The sequence below is a fragment of the Chiloscyllium punctatum genome, chromosome 9 (genome assembly GCF_047496795.1).
Source record: "Chiloscyllium punctatum isolate Juve2018m chromosome 9, sChiPun1.3, whole genome shotgun sequence".
In the NCBI taxonomy this organism is placed as follows: Eukaryota; Metazoa; Chordata; class Chondrichthyes; order Orectolobiformes; family Hemiscylliidae; genus Chiloscyllium; species Chiloscyllium punctatum.
In genome coordinates, this window is record NC_092747.1 from 67470206 (window position 1) to 67486636 (window position 16431).

Sequence of the window (16431 nt, forward strand, 5' to 3'; positions counted from 1 at the left end):
CATTGCCTGAATGCTGTATTAGAAGCAGCTAAGCAAGATCAGCTTGCTGCATGCAAGCGCTGATTATTGGCATTTTGACTGTGGATTACAGCATGGAAAATGGTTTGAAGGATATCATAGCAATCCAGCAAGTCTTCCCAGTAGATTACTGGGTTTGGTGAGGCATTGGCTCTCAGTGGCAGTAAAGCATGAAGATATGCAAAGGGAAGTAAAGGACAGGTACTAACTGAATGTCCAAGTGTGATTTGAATTGTATGTGCAATGCAGTATGATTTCATTGAAAAATGCAGATCGGAATGTTTACATGGTGATGGATTTAATTATTGCATGTGGCCAGAGGATGTTGTAATGGACAATGGTACACTAAATAGGTAATACGGACTGTAGAGGACTGGGGAAATTGAAATAGCGGTTTCACTACCTCACTCTGTAGCTCACCATGAGTAGCATGAGCAGAAAAAGGGTTGTCTATGTTGTCATCTTGCCTTCTCTTTCTCCACCTCTTCCTCCTCCCACTTCTCAGGGAAAATCGACTAATGACACCCATGTCCAGCAGTTGGTTTGTAGAGAAGCCACAAATTCAGGAAGAGGTCAATTTCAATTTGTAGCAACTATGGAAAGCAAAGATTTGTAGAATCCTACTAACTGCCAGCAGAAACAATCAGCAACTAAGCTGTCAGAGTGAGGTATACTAACCACTACAATTCCACTGACGGAATTAAATCTGGCTTACTTAACTGGACTGCCCGACTTGATTGTCCTTCACTGTCACTGGATCCAAATCTTGGAATTCCCTCCTTCATGGCATTGTGGATCAACCCATAGCAGAAGGCAGCTCACCACCTTCTCAAGGGCAACTAGGGACAGATAATAAATGCCCACATCCCACAAAATGAATCTATTTAAAAAAACATTCCAGACCCATTTCAAGAAACACTCAACTGCTTTCTGAAATTGTCTAAGCGTTAGGGATGAAAGAAAAGAACAGGTACTGCCAGTAATGCCCTGATCCTTTGAGAGAATAAAAGAATGATCCAGCCAAGGAGCCAAGGAAACTTCATCTTCAAGCTACAATTGAGAGACTGGACCTTGAGGCAGGCTTAGACCAAAAGCTTTCGCGAGGGACCAGTAAAAACTGTAATGGAGTGCCCCATTCACAAGGAGTGCAAACATCTATCTACCTCGGAAAGTCATCACCTGCATTTCAGACCTTTACCCAACTCACTGTTAAATTTAGGTCCCTGTCTATCTTTTGAGGGATGGATTTTTTGCAATTTAAAATTTTAAGAAGAGGGTATAAATGGCATTAACTTATTCAATTCTCATATTTCACACCCCATTTTCCATCTTAAATCTCTTCCATCCATCATTTGGTGGAGGGGAGGTCATAAAATCAAGTTCTCGATGTCCCTTGCTTTCACAAGCAAGCATTTTGATGACTGAACCTGCACAAATCAGTAACACCAGCAACAGCACAAATTGGGAGAGGGCAGAAACAAAGCCACTTGAAAATAAGAAACACAATCATGAGCTTCCAATGAATTTAAGGTTAGAATCCAATTGTTTTGGTTGACATCAGGGATGCATTAATTTTCAAGTGTTAAAATAGAAAGTAGTTTAGAAAATGCATTGAAAAGTTTCATTGCAGAAATGTACACATGCATCAGATCTCATTTTGGTCTATATCATCAGCCATAGTTTCTAAATCCAATTTTGTATATACAGAATATTAGATTTAGCAAATGTATGAAAGATCAATTGGGAAGGCTGCTGAGAATTATGTAACAACATGCACTGATATCAGGTAAGCAACAATAATGAAAAGCAAGAAAGAAAATTAGAAGTCACAATACAAAAAAAAGTGGGATAAAAGACCACAACCATGCTCACAGATAGTAATAATTGTAATTTGATCTTGATCAACATTAGACATGTGTCCAGCAAGCTGAAAATTATGTAGCAGCATGTACCAATGTCACGTAAACATTAATACCAAGGGAAATCAGTACCAGGTCAAAATTTAACAGTGCCAAATGGCTGTAGACGCTTTTGACATATACCTCTCCCAATCAACATTCAAAATTAAATAGTAATAATATGGAGAAAAAAAAACTTACTGGGTACATTGGCCTTTAAAGCCAATTAATTACTTCTAAAATGTAATTATTGTTGCAAGGTTTGAAAGCCAGCAGTAAGTTTATGCACAGCCAACTCCCACATCAAAACATGATAACCACATAAATCAATGTTATTGTTATTTTGACAAAGGGATAAATATTGACCAGGATGTGAAAGAGAGTTCTATTGCTTCCTTGAATACACTACAGTGTCTTTCATGCTTAACTTAGAGAACAAGTAGATGGTTGGTGGGACATCTCATCCCATCATACTACATGAGTGTTAGTATCGATTTGAGTGCTTAGGTCTTTGGAGTGGGCCTAAAATCTGCAATGTTAGGCCTCTACTAATGGCACCACAGCTAACAATACAATAATTTCCAGTTTTGGGTGCTGACATTAGCAAGGGATGGGAAATATAAATACGTGGATCTCTTATCCTTTATTTCCTGCAGAGTTGCTTTGTATTTAAAATATTCCCCATTTTAAACAACTGAGTATTTTAACCAGCATAATTATAAAGAACACCCCTTTTCCAGGCGAAGATAACAATTCCAGAAGCTTGAGGAATTTATTAGTGTGACGTAACACATACTTGAACCCAAAATGATGTGCTCCCAAGAATTCATCCAGTAAAAAATATAAAGCCATATATATCCTGGAAGTATTCCATGAAAACAAAATACCATGGAAATGAAATAATTGGAATCAATATATTTGAATGAAATGATGGTGATGATGATGCTTGCATGTTCTGGATTAGAATTTTAAAAAAATAATTTAATAGTGGAGGAAGTGATAGAATCCTTCAAAAACCATCAAGTCCAGTTTTTTAAGATTCAATAAAATTAACCTGATTATTACACATAATTAACCATACTGTCAAATGAAAATTTTACCCAGAAAGGCAGGAAAGCACTCAGTTAAATCATTCTTAATTAGCTTTGTTGCAAAGTGTTCACAAACAGACGAATGTGTAACCTAGTGCTCAAGATGCATCAATACTGACATAGACAAGTACAGTTCAGATGCCCTCCCAGATAATCTCCACACCTCAATAATGCCACAAAGTACTAAAAGTCAAAATTCTGGCATAACTGCAGAATTTCAGCCCACGAGTTCTTGGATCTAAATAAATGTAAATACTGTTTAAAGGATGATGATTCATCTTTAGTAATTTGGCCCAGTTATTGTTACTGCTGAGAATAAGAGATTTTGTATTGTTGCTATTTGAGACTTTGGGACATCGTTAATTAATTAAGAGAAAATTTACTCTACGCCGAACTGTGCTGTACCTGATTCAGGAGCATTTGATGTGCACGATTTTAAAATCATGAAAAGCATTATGTTCCCCAGTAGGAATATTCTTCATATCAGTACGTACAAAACATTAGCAAATTAAAAACATTTTAAATTAAGATATTTTATGCATGAAATGAATATGTTGTGTAAAAGTCCATTCTTCTTCTCATTAGTTTTTAAAGGGTGCCTCCATAATTTTTCATCAAAAATGACAGTTGCCCAAATAGAGGAAATAGATTCCATTTACCTCTTTACCGCAAGATAAGATGATAAAGAAGCTGAAGTTGGGCCAAGGCCATTTGACCTGCTCCATTATTCAATAAGATGATGGCTGATTTCACTGTGGCCTTAACTCCACTTTTCTCCTAGCCTGAAAACCCACAATTCTGTTGAAAACAAACTTTGTCTATCTCATTTATATAAACTGTGAACAATTAAGGTCTCAGCACTGATTCCTATAACACACCACGCTCGCTAACCCAAAAGACTAATTTATGTGTACTTCCCATTTCCTGTTAGCTAACCAATCTTCTATTCATGCTCATATGCAACTCGCTGTATTTGTTTTCATTCTCCACAATAACTGTATTTAGAATTTTATCAAGTGCCCTCTGGAAACACATTTATAGTATATCCACCAGCTACCCTTTACCCTTAGTATATGCTCCTTTCTCAAAGGACTCCAACAGATTAGCTAAACGCTACTTTCTCTTCAGAAAACAAGGTTGACTTTACCAGATTACCTTGAATTTATGTTAGTGCCCTGTTATAACTTCTTGAAATCATAGCTTCTATCATTTTTATTAAACCCATCTGGCCTGTAGCTTCTGGTTTCTGTCTCCCTCCCTTTATCAAAAGAAGTAACTTTATTTGCGAGTTTCCAATCTAAGGAGAACTTTCCAAGATCAAGGAAGTTTTGGAAAATTAAAACCAAAGCATCAACTAACTCAGGAAGCACTTCTAGTGCACTCAGGCACTTATCAGCTTGCAACTACAAAACAATTTATTTTGTAGCAGTCATCTGATGATTATAATACTCCATCGCACAGAGTTCATAGAATCCCTACATGTGGATACAGGCCACTTGGCTCAACAAGTCCACACCAACCTCCAAAAAGCATCCCGTCCACACCCATCCCCTCACCTCACCATTCCACATTTCCCCTGACCAATGCACCTAACCCACACATCCCTGAACACTATGGGCAATTTGGCATGGCAAATTCACCTAATCTGCACATCTTTGGACTGCACGAGGAAAGCAGAGCACTTGAAGGAAACTCACACAGACACGGGGAGAACGTGAGAGCTCTACATAGTCGCCCAAGGCTGGAATCAAACCTGGGTCCCTGGCACTGTGAGGCAGCAGTGCCAACCGCTGAGCCACCATGCCACCCTGGTCCACTTCCTGGTTTATTATTGTTTCTCAGATGTTACATGAGTGAAGACCCATTCAATTCATCTGCCATTTCCTTATTTTCCAATAATTGGTCAGACTCTACTGAACTGATGCTCTCTTTTTTTTTCTTTGTATATTTCTAGCTAGGTTCCATTCATTTCTAATTTTTCTCTCATGAATTTTTTTGAGCATCATTCTTTTTTTTAAATTCAATCTTTTGATCTGCCACATGGCTGTGCCCAATTATATGCTTTTCCTTTAGGTCTGAAACTATCTTTAATAGTTCTAGGTAGCCACAGATGGTGGGTCTGTACCTCGGAAATGTTCTTACACATTGGAATGTATCTACTGTATATTCTGATTCTATAATCTAATTTGCCAATTCCCTTTAACCAGTTCCTCTATCATCCACTCAAATGCCATATTTAACTTTTAAAAGCAGGGTCTTGGACCCATTCCTCTAACCCTCACACTAAATGAAAAAGTTTAATTATTATGATCACTGCTACCTTGAAGTCTTATGAGATCATTACTTAATATGATTGTGTTGCAAAATATCAAACTTACCATAGCCTATTCTCTGATCGGCTCCAGAACATGATGTTCTTAGAAACCCTCTCAAGTATATTCTAGGAACTCACTGAAGCTACCTCTGCCCATTTGACTTTTCCAATCTATATAGATTTAAATTTCCCTTGATTAATGCAGCAACGTTCTGATATTTCTTCCTTTGTGTTCTGCCTACCATGTGGTTACTGTTAGAGGGCTATACACTATTCCGCAAGTAATTTCTTAGCTACACTTACATTGCAAATAGTTTAGGAACGGCTCATTACATTGACTCATGGGATGAAGGGGCTGCATTACGAGGATATTTTGAGCAACTTCAGCTAACAGGAACTGGAGTCCAGAATAATTACATATTTCTTAGTGAAACACAAAATTCGAAAGGGACTTAATAGAGTAGGTGCTGAAAGGGTAAATCTAGAACTGGAACAGTTTCAAAATAAGGAGTGGAAGATGTGACAGATTTTTGGGGGGAAATTTCCTCACAAAAAGAGTCCTTTGTCATTGAAATTCTGGACTTTGGAAAGCACTGTAGGCTGGGTCATTGAATATGTTTAAAGCTGCAGTAAAAAGATTTTTGATCAAAACAATTATGGGCTATGTGATAGCTTAGGGGACAGGTTAGATACACATAGCAGGAAAAGAGAGTTCATCTGAATGAATGGTAAAGCATGCTCAAAACATTGAATGCTTCTCTTTCTTATGGTCTTAAGATAAAGCTTTTCAGTTCCTTTTGTAAATCGTATAACCAAGAAAATAGGAGTTTATTCAAAATCTTTTAAGTGAATAATACTCATTCCAACTACTAGGTAATAATAATAACAACTATCTACAATGCCGCAAAAAGATTAAAATCATATTTAAAACAACTTCATTCATGGTTGAATGACTACTGTTCACATTTATGGAATATTTATGAAGACTAGTAGCCTAGCCCACCTACACCCATCATTAGATATGGATATTAAGCACACAACTCAGAAAATACTGCTGGCAATTGTGGAAAATCTCTGAACCAAGCTAAGAAAATAGGATGTGGTTTAAAGAGAATATTTCTCTCCAGCATAAATACTTAATCTCTCTTAATGGACCTTTGGTATTTACCTGTTAAAGGAGTCACGGACACTGACTCTGTACCAACCAATTGCAGTGATTTCTTCTCTCCATTTGGAATGTCATCTGCCAAAAATGTTCTGTTGAAAGGATTTTCTCTTTGCTGAAAAATTATGTTCACAAATTTAAGTGCATTAATGTGTTAGAATGAATATACAAAAACAAAGATGGAGTTGACAGCTACACAAATTCAATGTGGTTGCAGGCAATTTATCTGTAAACATACATCGGGCCAAATACAGGACATTCAAAAAGTGTCAGCTCAACTAATTTGAAATACAATATCCCGAAGAGACTTGACAGGCAGGATACTGTCAGGATGTTTCTCTTTTTGGGACAGGTGAAAAGTAGGGGAAACACTTTTAAAGAAGGGCTCTCTCATTTCAGGCAGAGGAGGAGAAATTTCTTCTGAGAGGGTCATGAGCTTATGGTACTCCCTTCTCCAGAGAGTGGGGGAGGCAGGATTAGTCATCTTTAAATGGAGACTTACATAGATTCTTGACTAATAAAGGAGTCAAAGAGTATGGAAGTAGGCAGGAACGTGGTATTGAGACCAGAATCAAAATATCCACAATTTTATTGAAAGGGAGAGCATGCTTGCTAGGCCAAGTGACCTGCTCCTGTCCCCAACTCATACTACATATATTCTTTATAAAATGAGGGTGCAGAGAAAAGACTGAAATTACATAGAATTTAATTACATAGAAAGATTACAGCAAACAGGCTCTTCACAGAACAAGTTAACCTTGTACAAATATTCAAAAGAACTAGAGATTTTGATTCAGTAAAATTGTGAAAATTATTCCAATTGATCCACGAGGATATACATTTGGGATTGCCACAAGCAGGAACAAAACATACTCATTTTAAAAAAAAGATTAATTACATGTACATTTTAATAATTAATGAGTCATTATATACTCATTGCTCAGTATACAGTTAAGAGAATAGATTCAAAAAACCTGGAAGTTTTCAAAATTCAACTTTTATTTCACAAGACTTCAATGCTGTTCTATTAATCAATAATTAAGTGTTCCCCATAATTACTTTTTTATTTGATATTTAGTTTGGTATTAATTTGTTTACTTCTGTTATTGTACATAAAAAAGTAGCATTGCTCAAAATATTTCTGCTCTCAGGTTATTAAACAGTTTATTGAGCCAAATGTTTTTGAAAAACAAGTTCAAGGGAGGAGCTCAACTGTTTGATTCAAATGCATGAATTGGTTAAAATGTGTATTTAATTAGCAGTTCCTTTAGAATTTTACATTTATTTCAACTCTCAATCACCACATCCCAAAATAAAAACAATACAATATTTTAAACTCTCATAAGCTCACCAATACAGTACTTTTAAATAGATCAGGCTCCATCTAGTGCCAGGAGATGGTCAGTGCAGGTAGTAGTAGGGGAGTCCCAGGATTACTTGAAACCAAAAGAGAAAATGTTGGAAAATCTCAGGTCTGGCAGCGTCTGTAAGGAGAGAAAAGAGCTGACGCTTTGAGTTTAGCTGACCCTTTGTCAAAGCTAAAAAAAGGGAGAAATAGGGAGGTATTTATACGAGGCTGAGAGAAGGTGAGTCATGGCTCCAGAAGCAAAGGTAGCAATAAAGAGGTGATAATGACGGTGCATAGAGAGATTATGGGGAGATTAGGAGCTTCCCGTGGCGTGCCACTTCAACACACAATCCTGCTCCCATGCCCACATGTCTGTCCTTGGCCTGCTGCAATGTTCCAGTGAAGCTCAACGCAAACCGGAGGAACAGCATCTCATCTTCCGACTAGACACGTTACATCGAATTCAACAACTTCAGATGATTATCCCATCCCGACCCCTCTTTTCATTCTGCTCCGTAATTTTATTTTTTTTATAATTTTCTCACTGTTCTGTACCTCTTATTTCTTGATTGTCTCTCTTTCTCTCGCTCCCCACACTCTCATCACCTGTTTCCTCTCCTCTTCCCCCTTTGCTATCCTTCTCCCATTTTCCATTTTGCCTCTGCTTCACCCATCCTCCCCATCCGCCACATATTTTGTCACATAGCACTGGCTTCAGCCTTGGTCATTCGCAGCTCCTAGTCTCCCTATAATCTCTCCATGCACTGTCATTATCACCTTTTTATTGCTCCCTTTGCTTCTGGAGCCATGACGCACCTTCTCTCAGCCTCGTATAAATACCTCCCTATTTCTCCCTTTTTTAGCTTTGGCAAAGGGTCAGTTAGATTCGAAATGCCAGCTCTTTTCTCTCCTTACAGATGTTACCAGACCTGCTGAGATTTTCCAGCATTTTCTCTTTTGGTTTCAGATTCCAGCATCCGCAGTAATTTGCTTTTACCCAGGATTACTTGCACTGATCAGCATTAGGAAAAAACAGAAGACTCGGTCGCAAAAGCAAGGACAAATCTAAGAAGGTCTAAGATAAGAACAGAGGTGGAAAGCAAGACCAGGGCAAAAGGAATTCTGACACACAAGGCTCAGGGGTGAGGAGGAACAGAATGAAAGAGATACTATGAAGAAAACAGTGGGCAAAAGAGGGTAAGAGACTGAAGATGCTGCATATGTGCAACCAGGCAGTGGCAAACAATCCTAAAGTTGGCAAATGTTAAATAATATTCTTCTTCACTTGAACATTGTTAAAGTGTTAAATTAATCAACATTAAGCAAAGACTTAACATACATGCAGCTGGAGGGGATCAGTTACCTGAGTTGTCTGCGCAGCTAGTTTGCAATGTGGAGTAAGACAAACAGTACAGGTTGAATTCATGTGTCTGCTGAGATTATTGTGAAGAACTCTCCTTCTCAACCTCATCCTAGCCTGAAGTGTGATACCTCCAGGTTTAACCACCACTTGTCTCTCTCTTTGGTTGGTTATGGGGAAGGTGGGGGGGGTGCTGGGTCAAGGTGTGATGCCCTTTAGCAGGTCGATGCAGATTCAGTGGGTTGAATGGCCTCTTCCCACACTGTAGGGGATTCTCTTGCTTATGATCATGCAGCCCTGATACAATGGCAACTTTTTTATTCCATTAGACATGGCCTTAGATTCAATATATATCTTTAATCTGACAGAACCCACAACCAAGACTCAGAGACAAGTGTGCTATTGTAAGCCAAAGCTGACACTATGCAAAAACATTTTAAAATTTAAAACAATATTTTAATAAATCATCAAGTCAAATTGACAAATTGTGTTCCTATTGAAACCAAAACAAAGTCCACTGAATTCTCCACAAAAAGAAAGCTTTTATTAAATGGAACATTTGTTCAACAATTATTATAACATGTTCTTTGCTTATCCATTTAAACTATCAGTCGAACACTGCACTTATGTTTTACAGTGCACTAAGAACCAGGAAACAGAAGAGATTTTAAATAAAAACAAAGTCTGCAAATCTGATTTTGTGAGGAAATGTTTCTTTCCCCCCCCACCCTGTCTACTTATACCAAAGGAACATCTCAACCCTTAAGAAAAATAGTTTATTCCATTTTAGCTACAGGAGACATCTATGTTGTCCACAAGTTTAAACTGGGGTTTTGTTGAGGATCATATCTCAGGAGGAGCAGGACTTCAAGACTGAAGAGTAATATCAAGAACGGTGGCACAGCAGGCCTGAGATCAGGACCTGAGATCAGGACCTGAGCAAAACCAAAGCAGGATGAGGGGAGAGGATGGACCGTGTTTGAATCAAGAGTTCATATTAAGTAGGGAAAAAAATTCATGTACAAAATTACAGAAATCCAGTTAAATTTAGCAGCTTATATAGTGTTGCATTTTTGTTTCACTAAATTAGAAATTGCAGTAAAGTGTATGAAATTAAGCATTTAACGGATTTAAAATAATATTTTAAAAGTGTTAGCACAGATAAGCTTCAGTAAGCATTTCACCAGTGTTCAAGAGAACTTAAGAAGTATGGAAAGTTGGTGAAATGAAGCTAAGAGGTACTGTCCGAGATATAAAAATGATAACCAAGAGGATTGATAAAACAAACTAAGTCTTAAGCTCATTTATGGTTAATACCCGAAGCATATAATTATATTTCATAAACTAAATTACCGAGATTAAAAACTTTAGACACGATATTTTAAAAACTGAAAGCTTAGCTAGTTAAATAAATTAGACATCAAACAGATGATGTGTACCAGCTGCAGTCTGAGAGATCTTCTAAACACCAACACAGTCCACAACAACATGTACAGCAAGTGTCTGTATCAAAGAAATTCAATGCAAAGTTGAAAAGATAGAGTCTGAAATCAGCATACTGGACGCATGAGAAAACAATGAAAATGTTACTTGGACATACTTTCTACGAAGCAGTCATACCTTTTAAGTTAAATTCTTCAGTCACAGATGAAAGGTTGTGACTGAGTGCAGCAGGTGTGGGATCAGAAAGGACCCTTAGCTCCTACAGGTTGGAGTTCTTGTGTAGAGGAGAGTAGGGCCTACAGAATGGATGAGCAGACTGATGATAGAGGTGGATTCAGGATGTGAAAAGGATTGTAGAGAATACTTTAATAAGGGAATAGACTGTTATTTGCAGTACAGCATGTCATTCTTGTAGGCTGTATTACCAGCGCAGTGTCAACAGTTAAGGACACCTCCACACTGCTAGAGGCTACCACTTCAGAAGATTAAGTCATTGAATCAGATTGGGTGAAAATATGAAAGAAGGGGAAAATGTCTCTGGTGTATGTAGTCTGCAGGACTCCTAAACAATAGTTGCACTGTAAACAAGTAGAAATAGAAAATAATGTGACTTTGTAAGCACATTAGTGCAATAATCATGAATGACTCGATTCTTCATATAGATTGGACAAATCATGTGGACAAGTTGGCCTAGGATCAGTTCACATTTAGAATGGTTTCTTAGAACAATACATTTTGGAACCAACCAGTAAAAGGCTATTTTAGACATAATATGTAATGAGTAGAAAGTGAGGACTGCAGATGCTGGAGTTCAGTGTCGAGTGTGTGATGCTGGAAAAGCACAGCAGGTCAGGAAGCATCCAAGGATCACGAGAATCAATGTTTTGGGCATAAGCCCTTAATCAGGAATGAGGCTCGTGGGCCGGAGAGATAAATGGCTGGCGGGGGGCGGGGTTGGCAAAGGTAGCTGAAAATGTAATAGGTAGATGAACGTGAGGGGGAAGGTGTTAGATCGGAGAGGAAGATGGAGTGGATAGATAGGAAAGGTGATGGTGCCAAGTTGAAGGCTTGGGGCTGGGATAATGTGAGGGGACATGAAATGAGGAAACTGTTGAAATGAGAAGAACTATTAATCTCTTAAAGCACTATCTAAGTAACAGTAATTATAGCATGATGAATTCCACACAATGGAAAAAAAGCTTGGGTCTGAAACTATTTCTTAAACTTAACAAATAATTCCTAGAATGTGAAGGTAAGTATTGGCTACTGTGGTCCATTATTCAGCTTTAAGGCAGTGCTTACTTTTTCCACCCCAGGCTAAATACGGTTTTGTTCAATCAACAAACTCATGTTTCTTCTTTTAATAATAATAATAATAATAAATTTGAGGCTTCAGTGTCTGGACCATTACAGTGAAGCATACCTTTCCTGATGGAGTGCTTTGTCTTGGTGTTGGTTGCGGTTTAGGAGCGCTGTTATTTTTATGTAAAGTTGTGCTGCAAAGAAAAATGTTTATTTATTACCAAAGAGCAGTCCACGAAGGCCCAAACTGAGTTGAGCAGTCTAATTTAATTTATCACACTTTTCAAAATTAGCTATTGCATTTTGAATAACTATTTCTTCCTCCCTATTCCCCTCTCCCCACACCCCCCAACCAACTACACCCAAAGTTGATGATTTCTGATAATTTTATGGACACTTACTGCTCACCAATATTATGTCCAATAACCATACTGCACATGTAAATATGGACAAATAGCAAAATGATATTCAGTCATATTTGGCAAAATTGGATCTAGTTACCTCACCAAACAAATCACTATCAGCACTGACATTACTGATCAAAAAGTGATTTGTCATGCATAAAACCAAAAATGGGGAAAATCTCTGGCCAACTCCTGCAATGTACAATCCATTATACTTTAAAGTTCTTAAAAGAAAAAGTATGATCAAAGTTTGGGAGAAGATTTGTAGCTCGGGTGCTCGTTATTGTGGTTCTGTTCGCCGAGCTGGAAATTTGTCTTGCAAACGTTTCGTCCCTTGTCTAGGTGACATCCTCAGTGCTTGGAAGCCTCCTGTGAAGCGCTTCTGTGCTGTTTCTTCCGGCATTTATAGTGACCTGTCTCTGCCGCTTCCGGTTATCAGTTTGAACTGTCCGCTGTAGTGGCCGGTATATTGGGTCCAGGTCGATGTGTTTGTTGACAGTCTGTGGATGAGTGCCATGCCTCTAGGAATTCCCTGGCTGTTCTCTGTTTGGCTTGCCCTATAATGGTAGTGTTGTCACAGTCGAATTCATGTTGCTTGTCGTCTGTGTGTGGGGCTACTAAGGATAGCTGGTCGTGTCATTTCGTGGCTAGTTGATGTTCGTGTATACGGATCGTTAACTGTCTTCCTGTTTGTCCTATGTAGTGTTTTGTGCAGTCCTTGCATGGGATTTTGTACACTACATTAGTTTTGCTCATGTTGGGTATCGGGTCCTTTGTTCTGGTAACCCAAAGGACTAGCCACACTACCATACATCAGGAGCATTTCTGAACTGACAGCCAGACTACTGCGACCACTAGGACTCATAACAGCACACAAACCAACAGCCACGCTCAGACAACAACTCACCAGAACAAAGGACCCGATACCCAACATGAGCAAAACTAATGTAGTGTACAAAATCCCATGCAAGGACTGCACAAAACACTACATCGGACAAACAGGAAGACAGTTAACGATCCGCATCCATGAACACCAACTAGCCACGAAACGACACGACCAGCTATCCTTAGTAGCCACACACACAGACGACAAGCAACATGAATTCGACTGTGACAACACTACCATTATAGGGCAAGCCAAACAGAGAACAGCCAGGGAATTCCTAGAGGCATGGCACTCATCCACAGACTGTCAACAAACACATCGACCTGGACCCAATATACCGGCCACTACAGCGGACAGCTCGAACTGATAACCGGAAGCGGCAGAGACAGGCCACTATAAATGCCGGAAGAAACAGCACAGAAGCGCTTCACAGGAGGCTTCCAAGACCTGAGGATGTCACCTAGACAAGGGACGAAATGTTTGCAAGACAAATTCCCAGCTCGGTGAACAGAATCACAACAGAAAAAGTATGAAATTATGACTGGAATTATCCATTTTAGATAACTCTTCATTTGTATTTAGTCATTCAAAGTTTACTGAGAGTTCTGTTTGAATACTGAGTTATGAAATCATACCCATGACTAACAATAAGCTCACCTAACTTGTTTGGTGTCATGAGAAAAGCAAGCAAACATTTAACTAAGTTAAATCAACATGAAAGTTGTGGATTATGGAAATCTGAATCAACAATAGACTGCTGGAAAAACAGCAGGTCTGGCACACCGATAAAGAGAAGAATAGAGTTAACACTTTGAGTCCGTTCTGATGCCGTGTCACTGGACTCTAAATATTAACTCCCGATGCGGTCTCCTCTACATTGGGGAAACTGGGCGGCTCCTAGCAGAGCGCTTTAGGGAACATCTCCGGGACACCCGCACCAATCAACCACACCGCCCCGTGGCCCAACATTTCAACTCCCCCTCCCACTCTGCCGAGGACATGGAGGTCCTGGGCCTCCTTCACCGCCGCTCCCTCACCACCAGACGCCTGGAGGAAGAATGTCTCATCTTCCGCCTCGGAACACTTCAACCCCAGGGCATCAATGTGGACTTCAACAGCTTCCTCATTTCCCCTTACCCCACCTCACCCTAGTTCTAAACTTCCAGCTCAGCACTGTCCCCATGACTTGTCTGGACTTGTCCTACCTGCCTATCTTCTTTTCCACCTATCCACTCCACCCTGTCCTCCCTCACCTATCACCTTCATCCCCTCCCCCACTCACCTATTGTACTCTATGCTACTTTCTCCCCACCCCCACCCTCCTCTAGCTTATCTCTCCACACTTCAGGCTCACGGCCTTTATTCCTGATGAAGGGCTTTTGCCCGAAACGTCTATTTCGAAACTCTTTGGATGCTGCCTGAACTGCTGTGCTCTTCCAGCACCACTAATCCAGAATCTGGTTTCCAGCATCTGCAGTCACTGTTTTTACCTCTAAATATTAAGTGTTTTTCTCGCTACAGGTACTGCTGGACTGTTGTGATTCTCCAGCACTCTATTTTTGATTCATTATTTAACCAAGGGCTGTAGTTCAATCCATCTTAAAAGTTCAAAGAACGTAATTTCTAAGATCAACGTGTCTGCTACTAATTATGTGCCACAAATAAAATCAAACACTAAAAATACTGCAGATTAGTTATTGCTATAAAAATTTCATCCAAACAGGACACTGGAAATTACAATTTTAAACAACTGTATCAGGTTTCAGATTTGTTCACTCGAGTCTTCATGGGTAAGTCAAAGTCAGAGTGTTCAGCCCAGAAACTGGTCTTTTGGTCCAACCAGTCCATGCTGACCATAATCCCACACTAGATCAGTCCCACCTGTATGCACTTAACCCATACCCCTCAAACATTTCTTTTTTGTTTACTTATCCAAATTTCTTTTAAACGTTATAACTGTACCCGCATCCACCATTCCTTTGGAAGTTCATTCCACATTCAAACCACTCTTAAAATAAACCTGCCCTCATGTCTTTTTTAAATCTTTCTCCTCTCGCCTGAAAAATATGCCCCTTTAGTCTTGAAATCATCCAGCTGAGGGAAAAGACACCTGCCATTCACCTTATCTATACCCATCATGATTTTAAAAATCTCAATAAAGGTTATCCCTCAAATTCGTATACTCCAATGAGAAAAGTTCCAACCTATCCAGTATTCCCTTATAACTCAATAACTCAAAACATCAATATTTATTTCTGAGCTCTCTCACCTCCACTCCTTTACCCACAGTTAAAAACTCTGCAAAGTATTCATTTAAAATCACTTCCACCTCCTGAGGTTGAACAAAAAGATGACCTCATTCCTCTTTAAGGGTTCCTACTTTTGCTCTAGTTGCTGTCTTGCTCTTTAATAAACTTGTACAATGTTTGTTGAGTATTAGAACCATATTCTTTTTTGTTATATTTTAATGTCCACTATTGGGAAATACAGCACATAATTTCAAATTTCACAAATATTAAATATAGTGGGCAATAAAGAACAACAGTTACAGACTAAATCAGGACTCAGACTGATAAAATGGGCAAAGAAATTGCATTTTCAATTTAACACAGGCAGAGTGAAGTGATTCAATTTGATAGAAAGAATGAGAACAGGCAATATAAGCTAAAGGGTATAATTTTAAAGGAGGCACAGAAACAGATAGATGAAATTTATGATGAGAGAAGAATATATTGAGAGACAGTTAACATAAACTCAAAAATTACTTGGTTTTAATGATTAAATGTACAAATACATCAGATGCAGAAACAAGCTACATTAAATAAAATAACCGATTAGGGCAGTTTTATTATACCCAGTTCCAGGCCCCACATTTCTGAAGTGATGTCGCAGCCTTGAAGAGATACTGAAGAGATTTACTCGAACTCCCTACAGTTATGGAAGGTCTTGGTTATGTGGAAAGGTTAAAGAAGTTGAGGTTGTCCTTTTTAAGCAAAGAATATCAACGGCCAACTTAACTGAAGTGTTTAAAATCATTAAGGGTTTTGATACAGGAAAGGAGAAACTGTTTTTTTGCTGTATCAGATGGATCAATAACCAAAGGACAAAAGATTTAAAGTTATTGACAAAAAAAACCAAAAGTCAAGGTGGCAAGATTTTTTCTTTTTTAAAGAAAAGCATTTTGTTATGATCCAGAATAAGC

At 38.7% G+C, this 16431-nt stretch overlaps 1 protein-coding gene across 4 annotated transcripts in view; it reads right to left on the reverse strand.

The window, feature by feature from the left end:
• Window positions 1-16431, reverse strand: part of LOC140481474 (synaptotagmin-like protein 2) — a 123116-nt gene that overhangs the window by 55949 nt on the left and 50736 nt on the right. For all 4 annotated transcript variants that reach the window (XM_072577718.1, XM_072577717.1, XM_072577716.1 and 1 more), the window contains exons 5-6: window positions 12061-12133; window positions 6490-6601 (exon numbers count right to left, since the gene is read on the reverse strand). In XM_072577718.1, the coding sequence (XP_072433819.1) occupies window positions 6490-6601; window positions 12061-12133 (185 nt within the window). The remainder of the gene's footprint in view (window positions 1-6489; window positions 6602-12060; window positions 12134-16431) is intronic.